Below are 27678 nucleotides of genomic sequence, written 5' to 3'. Positions count from 1 at the left end.
TTTGATCCATTACTGTCTAAACATATCTGAACATCTATCATTCACAAGACAATAATGACCTTGCTTGGTATAAATCATACATTCTAAATGCATCCAAAAACCACACTGAAACATGTGAAGGGTGGTATTTTGGGGGGGGAAGGGAGGAGAGAAGAATTAAACCATAAAATGTTGCTTAAAATCTGAGGACTAGAATTTTTTAATCTATTAAGAATGAGAGCATTAATAAACAGGTAGTTTTATTCTTTGAACATTTAATAATATGCAGACTTAACATTTGACTACTAAGAGCTCTTTGTGCTCCACGTAACAAAGATGTCATATTAAAATGAGTAAGACTGTGATTAAGTTCCTACGTGGAGGTTAAAAAAAACCTATTATGTTCTAGCATACTGCCAGCATACTAAATATATTTGCATTATGGAAAAATACGGAAGTTTTGTTACTTATTTTCTAAATAGGAATATAATCTGGCAATCTAAGAATCATCTCCAAAATGATTATTCTCTTGAGAAACAAATTCTGGTTTGCCTTGAAAAATGTACATCTTCAGAATAACTGAAAATTTTGAGTATTATTTTTATTACCCTAAGCTGAATGACATAGACACGACAGTAACTTATTAGTTACTAGCTTACTATTATGTGAATGATACAATCATCATGTTTTTCTAGTGACTGTTTCCATCAGAGGGATATGGAGTAGGAAAGGTTGAGACGGATGAAATTTCAACTGAAAAAAAAGGACATCTAAAATTCAGAGAAGCATGCATGGAACCTGTGTGTGAACACACACACACACAAAGATCATCTTAGGTTCCCCGACCTGTGTTTGGTAAAAATATGCACAGTTTTTATTTGGGGGATCATTTCCAAATGATTTGTTAGCTTGCCAAGTTCACAATTTAGAACATTGTTAATCTACTAGTCTATTTATTCATTCTTTATGTTTTGTATCCCACCTAACCCTCCGAAGAATTTGAGGTGGTTATTAACTATTACTTAGTAGTTAATATTTATAGATTTGATAGCACTTTCTATTAGACAACTGTTTTCTAATTAATTACTTATTAGGGTATACAGTAGTCTAAATAGCTGTTATATTACTGTGTAATAAACGTGCGTTTAGCAGGAAAAAGCTAAATCCAGAAGTGGGAGGTCACTGCAGAGAACAGTGCAAGAGCAGCCCAGATGTGCACCAGCAGCCCCAGGAGAGCAGATGAACAATGGATACTTCAAGTCAAGTCAGCAACAGAATCTGTGGAAGAACTCTGGAGAAGCGGAGACACCGGATATTGGTGACCTGGGAGGATTTAGGAGGCAGTAAGGAAAAACGAACTTTGAAAAAAAAAATCTAAGCTATACAGCATGTTATACCTGAGAGAGAGGGGGAAAAAAACACCAAAAATAAAAAGACAGCATTTGAAAACATGAAAGTAAACAGGAGTGACAAGGCTTCCAGTAAAGGGAAGAGGAAAAAATTGTTTTTGAACCACTTCAATTTGGTATAGAGCCTGAGGAAGACATAAAAGGACATTTCCTCAGAGACAAAACGTAGATAAAGGGAAAGAACAGAGGAGAATTAAAATGCACAGAGATGTCAGGAACTGGAAAGTCAGCCTACAGGACACAGGGAAAGCAGTGCAGGAAGTGGCACTTGAGGGGAGGGGAGCACCAATTCTGCAACGTCTTTGCAATTGCCTTCAATTATAATGGAGGTTATGTGCACTTATTCCCTGAAGAGAGACCCACCCAAGGGTTTCTGATTTTCTGCTCACACATTGCTTGGAGAGAGACAAGCTGTCAAAAAACCATAAAGAATCATTTTAAGAAATAAATTGAAGCTTTCATCTCTTCAAAGATGTGTGAGTAGAAAAATAAATCATATAGCTCTTTCAAATTATTACCTTAAAAATAAAAAATACTATTATATACATCCTACTTGCATGTAATGAAATAGGCTCTATAAGACTGAGTTCTTGGTATTTATTTTTATTTCCATCTTGAACTTAAAGCTTTCAACAGGCTCTTTTGGAAGGGACAAGTGACAGTTTTCTTATTTATTCTAAGGATCTGTGAATGCATTTTATGCATAGCAATACGAAAGACTAGGTAAGATAAAATGGAATGGTATATTCACTGCTCTGGTTTGACAGTAATGACAATCCTTAGTAGCTACAGAGAAAGCAAATTAATTGGCATTTTCACCCCCAAAGAGTAGGTATTCAAGAATAAAAACAAATTAGGTCTCGAAACAGCAATTCCCAACACACAAGAATGGTACATTACTTGGTCTCTCAAGTCCCAGACAAGTGCTTTTACTAACCTTCCAGTTCGCTGGAGTTCAGGTCCACTATGTCCTCCGTGGGGCTCAGCTTCCCCGTGCGCTGCTGTTCCATTTGGTACAGCAGGAATCTTCCTCTTCTCCTGCGGGAAGTTTTTTTGGTTTTGTTTTTGTTTTTTAATTTCAGGTGCTAGTTGTAAATAACAAAAAAAAATTTTTCCCTTGAGGCAATATGCAGAGTGGCTAGGAACCCAGGCTCTCTTACTTATTTGCTGTATGACTTCTAGAAAGTTACCTAGCTTCCTAAAGCTTCAGTTCCCTCCTCCTAGTTCCAGCTAGAATTTTAGCTATAATACAGTTCAAGCTATAATTCTAGTTCAGTGGACAAATCAGGTCTATGGAGCTCACATGCTATTGGGGAAAATAAGAAACGAACATGTAAGTAAATTAATTCTACAGTGTGTTAGAGAGATTAAAAACTGTGGGAAAGTAAAAATCTAGAGCAAACTAAGGGGGTGGGAGGTGTGGGGAGGAGAGAATGGCAGTTACAAACAGAGTGGTCAGGCAGGCTCAGAAACAAAGTGCCACTGGGGAAAACCTTGAGGGAGTCAAGAGAATCAGCCACGAGAATAACTGGAGGACAACCAGGCAAAGGAAACAGCCAGGGGGACAGTCTTAGGGCAGAAGTGTGACTGCAAGATTTGAAGAACAAGGAACAGGCGGCCAAGGAGAGAAGTGAGCACAGGAGAAAGTGGCAAGAGATGACTGAGAGAGAGGTACAGAGAGGCCAGATTGTGTGGATTTTGTGGCCCATTGTAAGTGTTTGGCTTTTATTCTCAGTGAAATGAGGAATTTTTGCAGGGTTTTAAGGAAAGGAGTAACATGATCTAACACTCTGGCTGCTGTGTTGAGAACAGATTCTCGAGGCCAAGAGTAGAAACAAGGAGACCAGTCAGGAGGCTATTTCAGTCACCCAGGAGAAAAATCACAGCAGCTTGAACCAGGGTGGTGGCAGTGGCAATAGTGAGTATAATTCTGGATAAATATTAAAGGCAATGCCAAGAGTATTTCCTGGCAGGACAGAAGTCAGGTATAAGAGATAAGAATAAATGTCTGACTTTATCCATTGTAAGGATGGAGTTAGCACCTATCAAGACAAGAAGGTACAAATGGAATGGATTTTGGGAAAAGATCAGTTTCTTATATACTTCAGGAAGCACTATATCGTCTTTTCTAACATAAATGCAAAGATGTATTCAGGTACAGAAATGAGACAACCTACAATTCCATTCCAACTCTGGCATGTTGAATTTTAGATATCTGTAAGACATCCAGGTAGAGACACAGGACAAGCATTTGCGTATCTTGTGACTCTCAAGTTCAAGGTGAAAATAAATTTGGAAGAGGATTTAAAGCTATAAGATTGGATGATATTACCAAGAGAAGGAGTATAGAGGAGAGAAGCCAACTAAGGACTGAGCCCTACATCGCTGCAACATAAAGAAATCAGAGAGAAAAAGAGGAACCAGCAAATGAAACGGAAGTGACCACTGAGGTACAAGGAAAACAAAGAGTGTGGGTTTTTGGAAGCCAAGCAAAGAAAGTATATCAAGGAAAAGGGAGTCATCAACTCTTTCAAATGTTGCCGAATGATAGGCTAAATAAAATAGAGACTGGGAATTGACCATGGGGTTTAGCATTGTGGGGATCTTTGGTGACCTTCATATAAGTAGATTTTAGTGAAGTGCTAAGAGTAAATGCCTTATTGGAGGAGGTCTGAGAATTGAAGGATACAAAAGAACAAATTCTTGCCATTTTAACAACATGGATGGATCTAGAGGGTATTATGCTAAGTGAAATAAGTCAGACAGAGAAAGACAAATACTGTACGATCTCACTCATGTGTGTATTCTAAAAAACAAAGCAAAGGAAGAAACAAAACAAAAGCAGACTTATAGATACAGAGAACAAACAGGTGGTTGCCAAAAAGGGAGCCTTGAGGGGATGGGTGAAATAGGTAAAGGGAATTAAGAGGTACGAACTTCTAGTTAGAAAATAAGTAAGTTATGGGGATGTATTATAAGCATAAGAGCCCAACAGCATAATTCATAATAGTGTAAGACTATCATCAGAAACACTGTATTAACTTTGCATGGGGACATGCACTTAAATGTCAAATCGCCATGCTGTATACCTGAAACTAACATAATATTGTACTTTAACTGTATTTCAACTAGAAAAGCAGAGAATTGAAGGAGAGGAATTGGAGGCAGACAGTAGCGAGAACTCTCCTGTTGCACTGGGTTACAGAGGGGAACAAAGCAATGGGTGGGCAGTGATACAGTACTGAGAGTTCTTTTTTTCAGATTTGCAAATTAACAATGTTGTTTGCTAACAAAAATTACATAATACAGAAGAAAAGAACTGATGATACAGGGGAGAAAGAGGAGAACTGATGGAGTAATACCTTTGAGTAGAAGTAAGGAAAGGGATGTGGGGCACGGGTAGAAGGCTGACTTTGCATAATTCAAAGTCAGGAGAAGGCAGAGTATGTAAGTGCAGATGCTGGCAGGTGGGTAAATACGGTTTGAGGAGTCTATGGAAGTTCTCTTTTGATCATTTAAATTTTCTCAGGGAAGTGGAAACAAGTCAACATAACGAAAGTGAGAGTCAGGAAGGATGTGTTTGAAACTTTGAAAAGAAAAAACAGGTGTGAAACAGTCACACAGAATGACTGAACTAAGAAAGTACAGTATAATGAACTTGTAACGTCTAAGAGCACTTGAGATATGTGGTCATGAATTACGTGAGCTCAGTAAATGCAGTTGTATGTTTTCCTTTAGTCACACTCATCTGCATCAGTGCAGGTACAGGCTAAAGAGTTGGATTCAGTGTTGTGGTTTTGACAAGCAAGTAAGTAGCAAGACAGAAAAGCAAAGAAGCTGAGAGTATGCACAAGGGAGTGACTATAATGACTGATACAAGTTCTAATGAGCATTTTCAGGGGTTTTCCTTGAGATAACTGGTTATTCTTTTCTTAACTGAAAGGAAAAAACATTAAAAAATACTGTGATTTACACATTGCAAAACAATAAAAATCATAGAAATTATCCCACGGGGGAAAATATTATTGGAATGAGTATGAAGTCAGAGTGCTTAATGTATTTTAATTCATTTCGCTCCACTTAAGGAAAGAAAACAAAGTTCCATAGTATCTATTATTAAACTGCAATATACATTAAAAATACTAATGTTCTTAAGAGAGTGTTTCTAATTCAAACTCATTATATAAAACTGTGCTGTCTAATATGATAGCTATTAACTACTTGTGGCTATTGAAATTTAAGTTAATTAAAATTAAAAATTCAGTTCCTTAGTCACAGTAGTCACATTTCTGCTGTTCAACAGTGGCTTGGCTTATTGGATGGCATAGATATAGAACACTTCAATCACTGCAGAAAGTTCTATTGGACACGCTGACAATCAGCACAGAGAGGTTAGGGCATCTGCTCAGGGTCATACAAATAGATAATAGCAGAACCCAGGTGCCTTGTTTCTTAATGCAACATTCTTTCTACTACCACCTCTCAATACCCAGAATCTAAGAATTAATCCTGATTTTAAAGAGTTTCATACAAATAATTTTAAAAATACAGAGCTCCCATGCCTCCACTTGCCTCAAAAACATTCTCTCTCGAAAACAAGGTGTTTTCAGAAATTCTTGTCTTTAGTTTTAATATTTGAAAAACAAACTGGTGTCAAGTGATTTTTAAAGTCTCATGCTCAACGTATTAATATTTTCACTGAATTTTCCCAAATAACATCAATTACAGAGATTCTTACTAATTCAAGAAGCATTGTACTGTCTTTTCTAATTCGGTAAGTGCAAAGATGTATACAAGTACAAAAATAAGACAATCTATAGCCCCATAAAATTACTCCTTAAATAACTTACTATGTTTTAGCAGTGGATCAACTGAAATTATGTGGTGATGGTTACAGAATCACAAAATTGTAATTTTTGACAAAAGAAAGCAAACAATCTTTAATAATTATGAAGTAACTTCAGAATGAAAATACAGGAATGGAACATCCTTAAATTGGTAATGGGGTTGAGATGACTTTTTTAAACACTCATGACTGAGTAGTACACCTGCTCATTTGCACACCTCTGGCTAACTAGCAAAACTTCTATGTCTAAGGCTGGGTCAATTAGGCCATTGCAACTAAGGCAGTAGAGTCAGCTACTAAGGCAGCTGGACTCTGCAAGGACGAGAGCTGAAGGCGAGGCTGGGTAGATAACAACCGGGAGGGTTGCAGGAGACAGATACAGTAGGAATACAAGTGGCAATACGAGAAGTGGGCTTAACGAACATTTGGCTACCACTCTCAATAAAGTCATTCCTGCAATAAGACAATGACCCCAAACAATAGCAATAGTCTTTATTCTTAGCTTTCTGCATTATATAATGAGTAAAATGCACATTAGATTTTTAGAGGGATAATTTTTACAATGTTCATACCATATCCCTACATGAAAGCAACACATACACAAGAATTATTAAAAAAAAATTCTTCCAGTCATAAATGTGATCAGCAGTAATAGGGAGTTTTCTATGTAATATGAATAAACCATACCCTTGAATTTTCCTAATACTTGCCAATTTCAAAGGGCTGGATCAGTAATGGACTTTCTCTCAAGTCATATTTATTAAAATTTAAATTTTCCTCCAGTGTATTTTTCAAGGTGAGTCTAAAATCTTTCCAGGCATATGAGACTGTTTGATTCACTAGCATATCATCAATACACCAAATTTGTGTTGAATGGGAAAAAGGAAGACTTTGCAACTTCATGCCCCTGACTTCTTGGAGGTTGAATTGGTTCTAGTGGCAATTCCAAAGTGGAAGGAAGTGGGGGAGTTCCCCACACCAACAAGCAATGCTCTGGACACCAGCAAGGTGTCCTACAATTTAACTTAATTCTGACACTATCTACCCTGAGATAGCATCGGGTTCCCCAAGCTGAAGGCTGGGTCCTGCAAGATTGCCTGCCACTCCACTTTAGATGCCAGTCACAAGCTCAGGTTGTTACTAGTGTTTCTGACCAACTGGCTATAAATCAGAGGTTCTCATAAACTCCTTCTCAGAGTCAATTAATTTTCTAGAATGCTTCACAGCACTCAGAGAAATGTTTTGCTTACTAGATCACCAGTTTATTATAAAAGGATATAACTCAGGAACAGCCAGATGGAAGAGACGCATAGGGCAAGGCATGGGAAAAGGGCAAGCAGCTTCCATACTCTCTCCAGGCACACCGCTCTTCCCAACCTCCATGTGTTCACCAGCCCGGAAGCTCTCTGAACCCTGTCTTTTTGGGATTTTATGGAGACTTCATTACACAGGCATGACTGATTAAACCACCCGCTATTGCTGACTGAATTGAAACTCCTGCCCCTCTCCCCTGGGGAGAGGGTGGGACTCAAAGTTCCAACCTCTAATCACATGGTTGGTTCAACTGGCAATCAGCCCCCATCCTTAGAGGAATTCTAAAAGTAACTTCATTAACATAACAAAAGACACCTTTATTGCTTTTACCACTTAGAAAACTCCAAGCATTTCAGGAGCTCTGTGCCAGAAATAGGGATGACGACCAGATATATATTTCTTATTATAAATCACAATACCACAGAGGTTATAATTTAAATCATTTGAATCTTTTTGATTGGTTATATTATTTCAATACATGTATTTAAAAAAAATAACAAAATGATGAGATTTTTAAGAGTATTTTCATATACACATACCTGAGAAGGAACATTTTTTGGAGGCTCTATTCGAATGCTTGGATCCCATTCTCCAGGAGGGAGAACAGTAACCTGATCCAGAAATTCATCAATTCCTGATACCAAGTCATTACGATCTTTAGCTTTGTAAGCAACATCATGAAATACCTATAGAAGGAAAATAAATATCATTTACAGATAGAAAATAATTAAAAAGCCTTAATGTGTTCTGTGCTTTCACTTCCGAGTTATCTCACATGTGATTATAACACTTTGAAGAAATAAAGTTCTAACTAAAGAAGTTTTTCATGTAAAATACTGTAATTTAGTTTATTCCGTGAATGTACCTAGTTAAATATTTCTCTTAGAATGCTACAATGAATGTAAAAATTTCTGGAGGCAAGAGTAAGAGAAGGGAAAGGAGGATGAAAGGAAATTCATTATCCTGGAATTAATGATTTAAATGTGGCAAAGTTTGTTTATGCATGTAAAATCAAACTTTCCAAAAGAACTCCTTGCTTAAAAATAGATAAAAATTTATAGAATATATTAGAAATTTTAGTAATATTTATACCATGACATACATAAACTAATTTAAAAGGTTAGTTCTGTTTCAATTTTTAAATAGTAATAAAGTTATGTTACTATTTTCTTGAATTACATCTATAAGCGTATATTTCCAAAGAATGAGTTACATTTGCACGTGCATGCACACACACACACACATACGTTACTTTCAAACAGAAATTATGAGTGTATGATTTATCACATTGCCTTTTGTCTGCCATAGTGACTGAGAAAACATGGGTCAAGATTAAGCTTCTATGAACCTGGATGCCCAAGTGATTAAATGAGTACAGGACCTCTGCCAGCTTGTGATGGACACACAAATGATAGAAATAAATCCTTTTTGTTTTAAGCCATTAGTTGATTATTACTGCAGCATAAACTAATCTCTCATGACTAACATACAAGGGAATGATATATTTAATATGTTAAGTGAGGAAAGTAAAAGTAAAGGTAAATGGGAAACATTAATTTATGCTAAATATGATATAAATATTTCTGATCCTTTTTGTATTTCACATGCTATAAAGTGGAATGGACAAATATTTGAGGTTTGGAACTACTATATTATTCTTTATGTTGATCTATAGTGTAGTGACCAAATATCCCAAAATATTCCAGGGAAACTTCACTTTCAAATATTCTATTCTACTTTTAGACTATTTGTTTTAGTTTCTAGATTTCTAGGTGTTCAATCTAAACTGCTGAAAAAGTGATAATGATCATTTTCAAAGGCTTTTTCTTTACTTTCCAACTAAGAACATTTCACAAAAAATCACTGGTATGATAAGCATATATAGTCTTTGTTTAGGATAATATGAAGATATAAAAGATACATTAATAATTTAATTGTACTTTGAGAAAGATTTTTCAGAATATTGAAAACATAGATTTCCATGTTGCAAGTCACTGGCTCAGAATATCTCTATTCTTCTAAATATCTTTACATGGCATGAGACCTAATCTGAATATTTAAGGATTGTAAATGTCCACAACTAGAAACATGAAAACTATGAAAGAAAACAGTTCATCAGTAAAGAAAATATAAGTGAAGATAGTAAATCAACCATGTACAAAGCTTATAGGAAGGCTGAAAAACAAAAGTAGTAAAATCATCTACATTCACAATAAGCAGTTTAAAAACACATGAAACAAATAGATATAAAAATCGATGTCAAAATCAGCAATTGTGAGGGGTGAAGAGTAAAATGCAGAGTTGTTAAAATGTGTTTGAAATTAAGAGATCAGCAAGTTAAAACAATCTCATATATATATAAAATCATACATATATGCATACATACATCATGGTAACAAAAACCCAAAAACCTATAATAGCTAAAAAGAAAAAGGAATCCAAATATAACACTAAAGACAGCCATCAAATCCCAAGGGAAGAGAAAAAAAAGAACAAAACAACAAAAAGCAAACCCCAAAACAATTAACAAAATAGCAATAAGTAAATACACATCAATAATTAAGAAGCCACCAGCAGCTAGAGAAACAAGGACGGATTCACCCCTAGAGCCTTCAGAGAGAATGTGGCCCTGCTGACACTTTGACTTCAGGCTTCTGGCCCCCCAAAATATGAGTTCCAAACCTCAAGATTGTTTTAATCATCTAGTTTGTGGTAATTTTTTATGGCAGTCATAAGAAACTAATATACTCATTAAGTTGGTTCTTTCTGAAACAGATGAGAAAATTTTTTCCCTAGCTTTTGGTTTCTTATGTGTAACCATCAATAATAACTAATTCATATAAAACCGTAAAACATAACTTGAACAGATATAATAGAAGAATTTATATTGAACCCCTAACATAAGTTCAAATTTTCAGATTTCATAACCTAGAAAAAATTACATATAACACTAATTTACTCTTCATATAGATTTTTCAAGTATTACAAGTCATGTATTTCAATAAATACACCATTAACTTATTCAGATGAGATTCTAGAAAATGTATAATCCCATTTGTCATTTACTAGTGAATTTTGAATTTATGCCCTTTCTGTGATCTTCTGTGTCTTCTCTTAACAATAAAAATGATTAAATAATAAAAATAGATTTTCATAAGGTGTTGGAGAATACAAGAAAGCAGTTTATATGATACTAGTTTTTATGTTATTCTTATAATCTTACATTTTTGAGACATACATCTCTTTGAGAAGCTGATAACTTTTTCCAGTCCAAAAAAAAAATCTACATACAAAGTTTTACATAGAAAAATTAGTTTATCTAAGAAATCATAGGCTTCTTGAAATCCATCTACAGTACTCTAATGATTCAAAGACTCCCAGGTTAAGAACACGCACATTGAGGCAATTGTAAAGAGATCTCACAGATGTTGCATGGCTTTTGGTGTCATGTATACTATTCAGATAAGCTGCCATTGTTCTTTCTTGAGACTTTAAAATTAATGTGCCCAAAACAAGAATGTAATGATATTAACAGTGGTGCTCATTTTGCAAGGATACTATAAGAGGACTATTAATAAATATATCCTAAATGTCACCAAATAACAAATTTTCTTTAGAGTACAAGGTTTTAAAACATTATGTCCAGGTGTGTGAATTTATTACCCCTTGTAAACAAATTTTTCCAAAGGAGATTTTACAGTAGAGGCATTTAAAAGAAAGGGGATTCAATATAGAGAAATCTGATTCACAGCAAATTGTCATGAATACAGAACTCCAAGTTAGGTGTACCTAGCTGGGGGGAAATGTTCCCAATGAACTTGAATAAATACCTCATCTGTCATTAGGGTTGCAATTGATCTGCCAATCTCATGGTATTGTTGACCCTTTCCCAGGGGTCCCAGAAGAATGAACAAAAATCTGTAAGTAAGAAGAAAAAAACAGTATTTCAAGGTAGAAATATAAAAATAATTTCATTAGTACAGAATCACTCATCTCAAAGGAATTACTGAAGATGGGGATTTCAGTGTAAAGTACTTCTGTATTTTCTACAGGTTATTACATATTTTGAAATGTTTTATAATGTTTCAAAATGACTCATGTTTAAGATCCTTGAGCAACTGGAATCCATGATTATTTTGATCTGTTCCCCCCATTTAGTTACCTATAGAGCCTACACAGTTGTTAGTGAAAATTTTAAGTATTCTATAATCCTTAGAGGAGAAATTTGAGAAAAGTAAAATCTGATCTAATCTTTCTTAATTCTAAGGAAGAGAATTCACTAATATGCAAATTACAGAACTAGGTAGAAGGGGAAAAAGATAATACAGTAGTATTATAAACAAAGAAAGAATACATGGTCCAAAAAAACAGTAGGTGTATATAAAATTTACATTAAGTAGGAAACAATATTGCCAGAAATCAAATATCAGGTAGAAAGAAAAAAAAATCTGTTAATTCCAATGCTAGAGGAGTAAAAATACCAGCTGTACTATGACAGTCCATCTAAATTAGGCTGAAAGTCTAGCAAACTCATCGTTACACCTGCAGCTTTTGAAGAAATCAATATGCGTTCTAACTTTGGGGACTGGTAATTGTTCTCTCTCTGAAAAAGTCAATGCTGCAGGGAAATTGTGAGAATTTTAAAATGCCCTATATCCTGCAATATAATTCTGCAGTATTTATTTATCAAACGGTTTCTGTTCTTAAGTGGGAAGACTAATGGCTTTATAAGGTGTACTGAAATAGGTACTACAATTCTACCTTTCATTAGTTATAAACTTTAGAGATTTTCCTGTTTTTATGTGATGCACGTATTATACAATCTTAGACAGTCTGACATTAATTTTTTGTGACAGTTGTAACTGAATCTAAGTCAATATCTAGTACACAGAAATGTCCACCATATATTTGAAACAGTAATAGTTTAATGTGGTGGCATATGCTTTACCAACTATACTTTTAAGAAATTTCCCAACCTATGTATATCTTGCTATTTTTCAGGTTTTCATTTCATAGGCTATTTATAAAGTCCCCCCAAATTATTTTCTGACATTTTTACTATGTGTTACTATTATACTCACAATGTGCCCTTTTGTCCTCCTAAGAGAGGATAATTAGGAGCCTTGAATGGCTTTCTTTATTCCATTTGTCTAACTAATCTTCTTCTATTTTTCACCTTTTTCACCTTTCCTAACCAAATAGTCTAGTCTTTTAAATCTCTCCTTATACAGTGGCTCTACATGCCCCTAATTTTCTCTCCATTGTTCTCTAGATACATTTTGCTATGTCAGTATGAAATGAGGTCACCTAAACCTTGACAGTTTTCAAAGGGAGGGTATATAACTCCATACGGCTTTTCCTTACTCCTGGGAATTTTTCTTTTCTTTCCTTTGAAATACAAGAACTATCACTGTCATAGACAGCCATCACTTACCCAGAGCTCATCAGACACCTTCCTAAGTGGTGGAACAAGAACGTACTGCTTGGAAGACTGCAAAGGAATTTTAAACTACTAAAATAATACCTCTACATTTAGTAAGTTTGACATCTTAAATCTGAATCCCAAATTTCCAGAAATTCTGAATGCAGATTACAGGTTGTATGTAGAAAAATACGGCCTTAATCATACGATCAGATGCCTCTTTAATGTGCTCAGTTAATCCTTCCCCCCTTTTAATAGAAGTTGGAATGTATCAGAAGTCTTGGTGGCCCTCCACCAATAATGAACAGACACTTCTCTGTACAACCTGAATTGGTAACTAGCTTCCTGCCTCGAATCTATTCTGTCACAGATTCAGGTACAGGTACTCAAACATTAAATCCCATTCCAGTTATAAATGAGGCCTCTCCTGATAACTAGTCCGTATTTTTGGAGTATCTTATCCAAAATCAAAATACAGAGTGATGTAATTTGCTATGTTTTGAGTTACACCCAAATATCCACAGAAGACACATATCCTGCAAACCCAGTTGCCACAGCACCCTGAACTGTTCATCATTTTAACCTGGCTAAGGCATTCAGTGTTTGGAAGGAGAGGCCTACTAGCAGCATTTGAAACAATTCCAGCATGAAGCAAAGGGCACCATTCAAGCAGGACGTGGGACCCTATATAGAAATGTTTTGTTATGAGACCAGGATCAGAGTGAAAGACTGTCTAGACACAGGAATCACATTTGATGGCAGGAGAAGGGAAGAAACAAGGTCCTCTGGAGAAATGGCTAGGAACCCAACATGCTGAAGTCAGTGTTTTTTTTTCCTTCACAATTTGCTCATGGATCATCTTATCTCTTTAAAATAGAGATAAATAATAAACAACATAATTTAGTCTGTATTATCCCTAAATTGTTAGTTTTTATATACAGCTAAATGAAAAACAAGTTCAGGTAATGAAATTAAATTTGTACTTTTGATTCATATTTAACCATAGTACCATGATGCTACTAAAATGATTCTTCAGACTCTATGTATGGGAGGCACGCTGTGCACAGGATTGAAACACACAGTACAGTAGACACAGCAGGGACTCGCCTAATGATGGCACTCACGTGTACGTTGAAGGCCTACTCATTCCAGCATGAGCCAAGCCTTTAAAACTTCAATCTTTTTGAGTATGACCATACTCACATGTAGGACCTCTCCTTAGCCACAGTCTAACGCAATCTTTGAGGAAAGCTTAATACTTTATTTCTTTTTACCAAAAATATTAAAAAGGATTTATATGGTGACATAGACCATGGTATTCAGAGATAAGGAGCACACCTAAAAGAAAATTGGAAATTTGAGAGGAAGGAGGAAAGGACAGAGTAATTTGTAAAGCACATTTCCCCCCTCCTTCACAAACATGAAGAAATAGTAGTTTTGTGGATTGCACATTAGTTTCTAGAAAAACCTCTCAGAGGAAATTATATTAACATCTTTTTTTCCCACAAAAAGTGGTTTAAGAAAAAATGCAAAAGATGCTCTTATACTTCTTACCTGGTAGGGATTGGGACTTCAGCCAGCCCCTGAAGCAGCACAGCTGGAGACAATCTGACAAATGCAACTACGGTTCGATCCAAAAACTCCAATTCTCCAACTAAGATGTTTGAAGCTTCAGCACCTGGAGGAATCTTCTTCATAAAATGCAGATCGACCTGCAAGCATCACAAAGTAAAAGAAGATAAATCAAAACTGGAAAAATTTGCTAAATCATATTCTAGCTTCACACATGGTAATCCATCAATAAATAATAGTTTAAATAAAAATACTTTTATAAATATGGTTTAATAAATGTTTAAAATAGTTAAACATCTCATTTGCCCTTTAAAAATAATAACTTTTTCTTTTAGTTGTCCATTTTTCTAATTTGCCATCAATAAGCTAAATACTCAAGTTTCTCTATTCAATATTTTTAAAAGATATGATTCAGGCTTAGTAATCTTGAAATTTTCAGGGAGAAAAGAGTATGTTTTCTATTAAATGAATATACTTTGGTGATAATTTAAGTAGCGTTTGCCAATAGATCCAAGTATTTGTATATTAAATTAACTAAATTTTGTTCACAATACATTTCAATTCATTAATACTCAAAACATGTCCATTTCAAAAAATCTATATATAAATCGTTATTCTCTTTATGGTATAAATTATGACTTTAGTCTTCATTTTTATTTTAGCTGTTCCATATCCTTCACATTCTATAATTGGCTTTATTATTCTTCAATTTTAATTTCTCATCAGAGAAACTAGATATGGCAGAGTAAAAAAAAAAAAAAATAAAAATATAAACATTTGGAGTTGTTGAAGAGCCAGAGTTGAATTTCTGATATGAGATGTCTGTGATTGAAATGAATTCATACAAAACAAAAGTGTCATTAACAAAAAGAAATGCTTAGAATAAAGGGTGAAGTCTGAAAAACGAATGTAAAATACTCTTGAGAGTAAATATCAATTTTTATACACAGGGCCTCAGTGAAAACGAAGCAGTGATTTTAAAGTCAATTTTACAAGGCCTATTTCTTGTTTCTAATTCATTTGAGTTGCTTTTAATGGAAATCTGTTTGTAGGGAGAATAACAGTTTGACTGCTGTAGTAATTGTTTCTATGCTTTCATGTTAACGAAATGGAGACCAAAGATCAAAGTAGGAACAGGAGAAACAGAGGAAAAAGGAGGAAGTGGCTGAGAGGGGAGGAGAAGGAGGTGGAGGACAGGGAGAGGGAGAGGAATGTGGAGGAAGGAGGAGGAAAAATAAGAGGAGGAAGAAGAGAAGAGAGAGAGAAAGATAAACGAGCTCTGGCAAATATAGGTGAGGCCCAGAAGACTTTTTAGGCCAGATATTTCTTCTGCAAGTTTAATAATTTAAGAATATTTTTCCCAAGCAATTTAAAATGAAAAAAAAAAAAACCAAACTTTTAGTTGGAATACCTTAGGAAGTCCATAGCCAGACTTTAGTGACTACATTAAATATGTTGCTTTCTAAAATCAAGACCTCAGCACAGCTATTTAGAAGGTTTTTTCAACTACTTAAGTTTTTTGTAAGATAAGGAATGTTTTTATGCTACAAAACATAAAACCCATTATAGGGAGTATATATTTTATCACAAGAATTAAATATAAAAATAAGCCTCAGCACTCCACTAAAAATATCAAAGAGAGGAATGTTCCACTTTAAAGAGAAAGAAAAATGATTCAACAAAGCAAAACTGCCTGTAAAAAATTATGACAAATATTATAAATTTCAGAGGTTTTTAACCTATAAGCATGCTTCTAAACATAAATTTGTAAACTCCTAAAATATATACATTGGGATACTATATGGTAAATTATTTTCCTTTTATAGAATCTAATCTTTTAATTTATAGGTACAAAAAAATTTATTTATTTTAATAATAGAAGGTTAAATTCCATGGGAATTATTATTGTATTTTTGTATTTATGTTTCTAGCTAAGAGAAATGTACACACTGAAGAATGCTTTAAATTAGTAATGCATTATAATTTCACTTTAGTGTATAAATTCTCAAGAAGAGAATAAAAGAATACCCATACACTATTAGCCATGTGAGAAAAACATAATAATTTTCCGTAAGTCTTTCAAAGACTAAAAGAGTAAACTGTTAAGTTTTTCCCCCAATAGAAATAGCAATTATACAATATTAATACACTGGAACAAAATTTAAAATGAGAAAAATAGCTTTTTAAGAAAATCTGTAAGTGATAAACAATCTGAGTTGTATTGGCAATACTTGTCATAACGTTACTGTGAAGTTTAAATTCCACCTGGAAAAGTTTTTACAAAATCATTTATTTCTTGACAAGTGCCATAACCTTAAACATTGAAGTCTATGTCTCTGGTAGATGGCAATTATACACATGACTGCTTTAAGATTCAATTTAATTAAATCAAGGAGTAGGTATGCTAAAATGGCTTAATTTTATAAAAGAAAATATGTGGTCCTTACATATGATTTTTTACATTATATAGTATCTAATATATCATTGGTTGATATCTGTTATTTAGAAAATGCATTAAAATATACAGAATTTAATTTCAAGATTAGCAAGTTTATTTTGATTTAAAATGTAATACACTCTAGCTAAATAACAGATAAGTAGTCATTATATTTTATGCATTATATTATGTTACTGTTGGAGTAGCCATATATTTGGGGGTAATAGATTATATATTACCTAATTATATGACACAATTATATATTACATTATTCCTGGGACAGTCCTATATTTTTGTATTTGTGTTAATGTATGATTCATAAAGAACTTTATTTGGCAACCTAACTACCTTTCAACATAACAAAAGATCGCATTTAAGGACCATAATTTAACCTCTTATAAAACTGCAAATACCAAAAACAGCTCTGAGAAACTAGGCTGAACAGCATCCCTGAGACAGTCCTCAAGCGGACTTAAATACTTGAAGTAAACATAAAGAAATCTTGGAATGTCTTGGTTCTCTTAAAAGAATCTTGAAGAAATCAAGCTTTCCTCCTATGGATCTGCATTTATATTCATACTTCTAGGGTCTCCAAATGTTTATGCTAAGGAGAAAAGATGCTTTATTCTGGGAATCTGGTACTTAAGTTGTGGGTGACAAACATTTATATTTCTAGGGAATATGGTTAGTCAGAAGGTCATGGTGGAACTAGAAGTGTCTGGACAAGCTATACACTGATATGTGAAGGAAGGACAGATGGGAGATTATGGAGAAAGTCTGTCTTAAGCCCACTATAGGAAGTACAAGAAAATTAATAGAAATTCTCCAGAGAGAAATGGTGTTATAACACTGGCCAGCCAGTGATCTTGAGCAGCTCTCTTAATCTGGGATTCAGCTTTCTCACCTTCTAAATGAAATTTCTAAAGTTTACTACAATTCTAAGATTTAATAATGCAACTCTTTATATTTCACATATTAAAGATGGATACAGAAGAGAGTTCTCTCTACACAGAAAATACTGTGAAAGCTTCTTTGAGTCATTTGAAATAAAAGGAACCACCAACATTTGGAAAATACTAAAATAGCTGCCTTCTACATGTCAGTTTAAGAACTATGAAACATCTGCTTTTTAAAAGCTTTACAGGAATCAAAAACCTGACAATTCAGATTATATTTGAAAACACTCCTAAAAAGGAATGAGTTTGATGGGCCTAACCACTGGAAGGGTTAAAAATATATAGACTGTATGCAGATAGTCAAGTCACTTGAAATGAATAAAGACTTTTTTCTTTAACACCTCAAAAGTCTACTGGGGTCTGGAATTTACATATTAAAACTTAAAATATTTAAATGAACAAAGTAATCTATAGACTAACTGATACACTCGCTCTGATAAATTCACTACCAAACTGAAATCTTTAGACTACAATCCTTAACTCATGTACCTGCAAAATCTGGCACTAAATTTTGTTTCCATAATGATGCACTGCATTTGAGCTTTTCAAATCCTACTACTCTGCCCTTCCAGATTATAAAGTAAGAAGCATTATTTTGTATTTCAAAAAAAATCCAGAGCAAAATTATCTGGAACTTCACAGGATTCATTCAACACGTGCATCCCAAACACTCTTCAAGGCACTAGAGATCCAGTGGAGACCAAAACATTTTAAATTCTGGTCTAGTATTTATTTTTGACTCTGCTATTTCCATTGATATTAATAGTAACAGCAACAACAACAGTAATAGTAGCAGCAACCACATTTTATTGAACACCTACTGTAAGCCCAGCACTCTGCCACTTTCTCACTTAATCTTCTCAATAAATCATAAACAGGTATTACTCTTCTTATTTTACGAATGAGAAAGATGAAGTCCAGAGAACTTCTCCAAGATCAGATAACTTATAAATGCTAGAGGTAGGATCTTACGTACTTTCTCAAAAGCCATGCCATGGGCAAGAGACTGAGGAATATAGATTGGCGCTGAGTAGAGGGCTCTAGAAATTTAACTTTCCCGTTAAAAAATGGAACAGAACAGTGACTGGAAATGCAATAAGAAAGAAAAGAATTAAAGGAGAGAAAATCTATTTTTCACTCTTCTATAGTTCAAATTGTTCTGGGGACCTGAGGATAAGACTACTGTCTTCAACTGGTAATATTCATTTTCTCTAATGTGATAAAGCATTTTTGAATGCTGCAAAGATAGGTCAGACAATTAAAAGCAAAATGATATAGAGACATAAAATTCAGTGTCAAAGGGTTATATCCTTTTTTAAAAAGGTAAAGGTAATTTATTTGAAGGGATGTGATTTATTATCATTGTTTTTGAGAATGTTAACTGTGCCCTTGTTATACTGTTAATGCCTGCATAAATAAATAAGCAACTTCTTACGTCATTGCTTTTAAGATATTGCTTCAAATGAAAAACATTAGAAATTAAATGTACGGCAGTTTGAGACAATTTTACTCCAACTTGCAGATGAATGAAGATGCAATGCTTTAAAAAAAATTTTTTTTTTGGAGTGGCAAATGGAATACATTTGAACTGGCTTAATATTTGAATCACATGCCTCCATACAGTGAGATGAGCTTTGAACCACTGTAGAAACAGAGCCCGAGTATGCCCTCACCTCTCTCTCTTGCTGGTGTGGAGGTCCTTTTTCATGTCTTTGTTTCATCCCACATGGACTAGTATGCCCCTTTTGTTGGCCTCCCAGTCCCTGCACGCATAATTAACAGACTTAAGCCAGTACACCATGTTCCCACAGAGACTCCGCCAGGCACCAGAGGGAGAGCATGCACACGACTGGACCTAGACCATTCTGGCATTGGCGGAGGGATTCTGAAACAGCAACAAGGGGCTGATGATCGCTATGAATTTTTTCAGAAGCTTGATGCAGGCAACTTCCTATACTGCTGCCTCCCATTCCCACCCCGACCCGCTGTTACCGTCATTGCCAGTGCTAAGGACCTGATGGAAAAAAAAATTACTTTGAGTTATTACTGTTTTAGCCCCTCAGATAAAGAGAATTGTTGATTCTCTTTTCTTCTGGTCAATACTGAAACTCCTCTTTCCTATTTAAGTGTTGTTTTGCCACAGTATACAATAGCATATATAAAATGTCAGGAAGTTGCTAACCAAAATCACACTGTTTTCATAGACTCATTATTTTCCTAGAATACATTCAAGTAAATGATTTCATTTGAATTGTCTCCAGTTAGGTGTATCCCTCAACAGAGTTAGTCGCTATGTTTTTATTCAAAACTCTGCTCAATCCTACTAGGTTCTAGTGTTTTACACTAATGTCTTTCTCTGAATTAAGGTAATAAAGCTTGATAGTATATGATTTGCTTTTCCACAAATAGAGGGAAAATGATTTTGTAATAAAAATTAGCAAAAGTTGTAAGCAATAAACTTCTGTTAAATTCTCTGTGAAGTCCAGCTATCCTTTTTACTGGAAGAGATGCATCACACCAAGTGGCTGAAAACTGAAGACTAGCGTCAAACTTACACACTTGGCTTTGTGAATAAGCAAAATGGTACATGTGAGCTTAAATGTTAACATTGTCAATAACAATATCCAACTTTGACTAAGAAATGAAAATAACATGCATGCAAAAAAACTGTCAACACGTTTTAAAATTTCTGGTAATTTCTAGTAATAACTCAGTGGCTTACTTACATGAGAAGGAGAAAAGCTTACCTTGCTAAAGTCAACAGTGCTGTTCTCCCTGCTCACATCATTTTTATTTTCAACACAGGCTGGGGCAGACTGAGGAGAAACAACCTGACCTGCTAAAAGAGATTGTTATTACAGAATACAAACAATTACTTACATAATTCTAGACAGATTGACTGAAATATGAATTAAACTAAACTACCATTGGTTTCTTAATGTATTTATGATGTAAGCATGAAGGGTTAACATAGATATATATCAATACAAATATTCTTATTTATCAATTACAGATAGAAATGGGAGAATTCAGTCAAGAAAATGTAAACTCTCAGATGAAAACTTTGTAACTTAACAGTTATTCTCTATGAAGAAAGAACATTTGCAAAAAAGAGTTTAATAATGGTTTTGAAACATCAGTGATTTCTAAATTTTATCCAAAACTATATATATGTGTATGTGTGTGTGTGTATATATATATATATATATATATATATATATATATATATATATAATCAGGATAGATATATATTAATGATTTAAGCTCAAATTGAAGTATTTGAAATGTAAAGTTTTTTAAAGGGCGAATATTTATTTGAAAAGTACACAGTGTATTTATAGCTTTTATTGCATCTGAAAAAACAAACCTTCTTTGACAATAACTTTTAGAGATTTCTATATGAGTGTTCAATTAGAAATATCTTTACCTCACATAATACGAACACTGAATGTTACACTTGTCACTATTCAATTGCATAAGCATACTGATATTGGTCCATATGAGAAGAGATCAATAAATTTGAATTACATTTTTTTTCCATTAACACTAACCAGCAACTTAATTATTCTGTAGTATTTTCCCCATTATAAGAAAGATTATATTACTTAAGTGAACTGTAGAGGTGGGAATATGACAATGGCTAGAAAAGGGTAATTAAATTCCATTATTCTCTAAATATGAAACATTGTTTTCAATCACAACTTATCTGAAATCTGTCCATATTTAGTAGTTAAACAATAAAAATTATTAAGATTTGCTTAATTTCACATGTACCTCACTTTTCCCTAACCTCTCCCCATCCTCACTTGTTACTTTTGCTATGAAATATGTAATGACAACCCAGTTTTGAAGCCTTGACCATGTTTATGATCATAACTCAGTGACTCCAAAACACTGCTCCTGTTCTTATGTCTTAGATGGGAAGACTCCTCTCTCTGCCTAGCTCTTCTCTCTACCTGCCTAAATCCAAACTTTATTCAATGTTCACTTTTAGTCTCCTTTCTCCAATTGCTGCAGCCTGGACTTACCTGAATTTCTTCAAACTGACAGTACATATACAAATACAATTTGTTCTCCTTTTCTTTAAATTGTCTCCGGAAATCCACTTACTCTTTGCTACCTAGAAATTACCAAGTGTGACTTTTTTTTTAACGAAGTGTGACTTTGCTACCTAGAAATTACTAAGTGTGACACTAACAATTTACTTTCATATATTACTATCAATTTTGCTTTTTGAACTATTTAGCCTCTCATGCAGGGATCACTTATTAACAGGTACAATTTTTTATAGTTTAAAATTGTATATACTGTCAGAGAGTAACGGGCTTAAAATTCCTCTAGAACCTCAACATTTCACGCCTCTTACTAAACAAAGTAAAATAACACATTTGGTGAGGATTTTTAAAATGAAATTTTAAAGCAAATTCACCTTAAACCATGCATACAAATTCTGATTATAGCAAATTCCAAGAAATATATAAACTTTAGAGGAATAACAGACTTAAGCTGCATCAGTTATTCTCATTCTCCCATTTCTAACTGCAGCGTGCAGCTATGACTGTGAACTGTTCATTAGCAGCCATTTAATTTATCATTCTCAAAAAAAAAACTGTCGTTTTTATTTAAAAAAAAAACCTTTTACATAATGCATTTGTGCTAACAGATGTCTTCAATCGCCAGTTTCACATCATTTCTCCATATTTTCATGAGTTAGAACGTTAGATATATTTAAACCTAAATTTACTGAATGTTCCATAAAATTAAATGGTAAAATTCAAGGCATGGATAAATTAAATAAATATATATCTGCTTTCTTATAATAATTTATTTTATGTGATATAAAACTACATGGAAGAACAATTATTTAACTCAATCAGCAAACACATACAAAAATAGTCAGCCCAATACAAAATCATCAGCTTTGAAGAGATTTAATTGGATAGAAAATATGTTATAACTTAAAAATCTGAAGAAATTGAATGGTCTATCTTTTCACATACATATTTTAAAAGTAGAAAATTTCACAAGTTAACTTTATCTCATGTGATATGTTTAAAATACTGGCACTTATATTTCCTTTTGTAAGTATTGATATATTTTTGAGATTTATTCTCTTATTCTTGTTCTAAGATGAAAATTTTACAAAATATTACCTCATAAAGTTGATAATCAGAAAAAGATTTGAAAACAATTTTCTATGAATCTTTTAAGTGATATGAATAATGACCTAGTGGAGAGTATTTAACTAGTTGGAGACATACTAGATGATAACAAATTCCTTGCTAGTTCTAATCTAGATTTATGCATAGAATGTATGTTAATGAAGGAAAAAAAGCATAAAAACTACCAGCCTATGATACAGGAATATAAACCACAAGTTTGATAGCTCATATTTCAGAGATAATAGTTAAATAATAGTAAATATTATTAGTTGAATATATTTAATCATATCAAAGTTTTAAAAGTACTCCAAATCTTCTTTCTCAATGCATATGTTAATTTATTAAAATAAAACAGCATATATTGAATATGTATATTTTCAAGGCAGTATCTGAAATTCTGGCAGGATACAGAAAAATGTGTAGGTATCATTATTGAAAATGAAACTGACAGTCTTGGTTTGGGTTATTTTGAAAAAAATGAAAGCCTTTAAATAGCTTAAATTTTAATTTACTATGTCTGTCTGTCTGTCTGTCTGTCTATCTATATCTATCATCTAGCTGTCAATCAAACTAAAATCCACACATGAAATACAGTCTACTAAACTACTGGAAATTTCATGAATTAAATAATTTTTATAATTGTGTTACCAATTATAGTCTTTGTCTAAACATTGGTTTCTTTAGTTTAAATTATCACTGCCTTTCAGAAAAAGGTTGATGGGCTTAGATTTCAAAATGACTTTCATTAACTCAAATATATTACATAAGAAGAATCAGTAACTTTAGGTTTTGAAAGGGTATTTCTTATTTTCTCCCTGATATCTAAAGCAATAGTAATTCACAGAATGACAATTTTCAGGTACAGGATTTTCCATTCAACCGGAAGTGAGTATGTTTCCTAACAGGATAAAAAAGAATTTGCTAGGATTTTTTTCCCCTCCAGGACAAAATAGTATAAAATTAGGGTTTAGCACTCACATATATGTGTGGAAACTTTATGGATACTATTCCTGTGATAATTTATCCAATCAATATGTCACACTGCTTGTGGACATACATGTTTTTGCCTATTTCTTTATATTACCTTCACTTTGCCCACTGATCATTGTCCATATTAATATATTCTATAACTAAATGTCATTGCAATATTTAACCACATCTGTTGCTATATTTTAATAACTTTGAAACATTAATATGACTATCCAAAAAAAGACATTTATTAATTCAATAACCTTATTACATCCCATGTAAATTATTCAAAAACTGATGAAAAGTGGACACTATTATTAACTGGGACATGTTTGTGACTATTTAGATGTAAATATTTGAGAAACCTAATATCATCCTTATATATTTACCATATATGTTTATTTTTCTAACCTTTTAAATTCAAAGAATTTACCATCTTAAATCCAAACCATTAATATTTGTCATACATCTTCTCAATTAAAGTGCATATTATGTAGTATTCACATTAGCAACTGCTTGAATTAATTTTCCTTTGAGTCATGAATTCATTTTTCCCTCTGGACCTCCATGTAGGGATTATATATCAGTTAGATAAAAAGTTATCATAGACCAGGTATTTTTTCAAGGCTAATCATGAAAGATATGGGCAAGTACAGGAGAAAACTGAGAGTAATTGAAGCGATTTCTACTAGAAAATGGAAGCTCTGTTCTGCTTGTTGCACCATTAATTTTTCCCTAAGTCCACAGTGAGACTGGCAGAATCATTTCTCTCACCATAAAGTTTTGGGGGAAGAACATGAGATTATGTCAAAGTACTTTTTTTTTTAACTTTAAGTAATGTCAGTAAAATCATTAAAGCATCTCATTATTGAAATACAACTGTAAATGTGTTCTCAAAAATCTGTTAAGAATTTTATTAACTCATTTAAGTCCTTACTTATAGTTTTCTTACTCTTTAAATAAATTATGTATATAAGTATTATAAAACAGCAGCTTTTAAAAGTCTATTTGGCCAAATTCAAATCAATAGGAGAATAACACACCACTTAAGTATATCATTATTTTCTACTGCTTTAATCCACTTAACACCACGTGTAATAGAAGGAAACTGGGATGAAGACATGGAGGTACATTACTATTAACCTAGAGACCAAGCTGGTTTACACTACCTCAGATACCTTCAACGCATTTAGAGTACCCAAAGGGTAGGAGATGAGGGAGGTACAGAGATGAGATGAGCCTGTTAGAGACAGACACAAGACAGAGCAAAATAAAGAAATATAAAAATGAATGACAAAGTTACATACATGTGTAACAATACATTTATTCATGGGAATAGAAAACATGAAGAAAGAAAGGCTAAATATTTAGAAAATGTTGATTAGGTGAGCTATACTTCAAAAACATGAAAAGTATGCACATAATTAAACTTGGAGAAAAATTAGTATGCCTGAAAATAATGTAATTTAAGAAATAACAAATTTAAACACATCATACAAGAAATATTTTTGCTGTTAAGATTTAGTCTTGCGATTCCAAAACTCAGTAGCAATAATACAATCTCTGAACAGACTCACCAGTTATGTCAACAATGTTATCTTTATCTTCTTTTTTGGAACAATGGAGAATACCTTTATTATATAATGTTTAATTCTGTAATCTACATGAATTTTTTAATGTTTTCTCTCAAGTAATTCTAAGAATTATTATTCTAGCTTTTTTTCTCTTAAGGTAGAACATTATAAGGGATAATTTTTAAACTCTTAGTATCTTACTTATGAGACCATGGTATTTAAAAAATAAGAAAGCATATAAATATCTAAACACACATGAAAACACTGTACATCTAAAAAAGTGAAAAAGTACAGCATTTGTAAAAGCAGCAGTTAGAAAGGTATAAAACTGATTTTCAAAAACCATAAATAAAAATCATTCACAATACATAAGTGTACATTACTTTAAGGGCTGAAATCTATACAGGCCTGAAGAGTCAATGCCTCCCATCCTTTCAAATCTAAATGTTCTCCAGTAACCTATAGTTTTGAAACTAAGTCAGAGACTTTCTGCTCTGCAATTCCTTTTAAGATCCTAAGTAAAAGAGACAATTGGGAAGTATTCAGAACAGGAGGGAGAAAAGATATGGAAAGGAAAAGAAATAGTTAGAATTATTAGTAAAGGAAACAGTGGAATGAAGACACCCTACACCTAAGGAAACTAAGAGTCCTAAGTTATCATTTTAAATATAAAGATTAACACAAGGGTAATAATAATTTAGAATAGATTTGTAATCCAAATGTCTCAAAATACAACTGAGTGTATAAATGATAAATACAAATATTGATACATTATGCTTTCTATATCATTAAAAACAAAAGTCTTATTTTTACTTTTAGAAAGTCCTTCCAGTTTCAAGGAAGTATTTGAACATTCCTGATAAATATTTGAGTACTTTCCACCCATATCTTTTCCAGGGTTCTAATGTTAAAGAAGGCATTATTTTTCTATTATTTTTTGCTGTTGTTTTGCCAAATATAACTGTCACTTTTTATTGAAACATCAGAATCAGACATTTAATTCTCACAGTTTTGATGCTTAATGAAAAGTGAAAGTTAAACACAGCATGGTGGCATTAAAAATGCATGATGAATCCATAGCATCCTGCATCTTAGCCCTTAAGAGAATGTGCAGTACACCAAGAAAAAATACAAAAAAGTAAAGCTAGCATATTTGAAAGTGAGACTGACAAATTATCACAAACCACTAAAAAAGTTATGAACAAAATAGTGCAGACTGAAGGAGAAGGGCAAGAAAATCACTATCTCGTAAATCTAATCTATAAAATGGGGGGAAGATTTCCATTCAATTTTCAGATTGAAATGTCTGAATGTTTAACCCTTGAGACTACTACCAAGGCAGCATGCTCAAGGAACAGTTCAATTAAGGAAGCAGAAACCTTATTCCATATGACTCTTTTAGACATCTCTATATAAGCATCAGCTTGTTTTTGAGGGAATTTCAATTGTTTCACCTCTAAAGGTATGTTGAATGGGGGCTTATTTCTATCCCTGTACTTGGGAAAGAAAATGTGTTCTGTTTTCACAATTCTAGAGAATCCTCACTCTATTTAATTCCCATTCTATAATCTTAAAAGAGTCAGTCTTTTTGCACGAAATACTCTACTGAAGAGATTTTTTAAAAATAATGAGAATATTATTTTTACCCTTTTGGATCTCTTGAAATGCTTTTGTAACTCTCTGTACTACTGCACAAAAAATTAAATTTCTAGTGCATATTTTGAAACAAAATGTCAAATCTATATTTATGGCTATGAATTCTGATTTGTTTGTTTATCTAGAGTTTGTCAGTTTTTAGAGTTTATAAGTAGATTGAGAACCTTAGTAATAAAGGTCTTTCACACTTTTTCTCACTTCTAGACAGGAGATTTATTTCTAAATTGGTGAAGTCTATACATATTTTCAGAATTCTCAACACACATAATTATGCAAAGTGTATAAGGAAGCAAAACAGAGTCACAAGGAGGTGTTATAAGCCTAGGCTTAGAAAACCACTTCTGACAGCATACTCTACAACAATACTTAATTGGATATATGA

General features: G+C 33.2%; 1 protein-coding gene across 2 annotated transcripts in view; it reads right to left on the bottom strand.

Annotated features, from left to right (window-relative positions):
• Positions 1-27678, bottom strand: part of SLC4A10 (solute carrier family 4 member 10) — a 184675-nt gene that overhangs the window by 77856 nt on the left and 79141 nt on the right. Inside the window, exons 7-12 of one of the 2 annotated variants that reach the window (XM_072961062.1) lie at positions 20683-20774; positions 19609-19698; positions 14525-14682; positions 11379-11466; positions 8088-8234; positions 2326-2426 (exon numbers count right to left, since the gene is read on the bottom strand). In XM_072961062.1, the coding sequence (XP_072817163.1) occupies positions 2326-2426; positions 8088-8234; positions 11379-11466; positions 14525-14682; positions 19609-19698; positions 20683-20774 (676 nt within the window). The remainder of the gene's footprint in view (positions 1-2325; positions 2427-8087; positions 8235-11378; positions 11467-14524; positions 14683-19608; positions 19699-20682; positions 20775-27678) is intronic. The other variant, XM_072961061.1, reaches the window with a different exon arrangement.

Source organism: Vicugna pacos, chromosome 5 (genome assembly GCF_048564905.1).
Source record: "Vicugna pacos chromosome 5, VicPac4, whole genome shotgun sequence".
NCBI classification, from domain to species: domain Eukaryota; kingdom Metazoa; phylum Chordata; class Mammalia; order Artiodactyla; family Camelidae; genus Vicugna; species Vicugna pacos.
The sequence above is the reverse complement of the archived record's forward strand: the minus strand, read 5'-3'. Positions and strand labels throughout refer to the sequence as shown.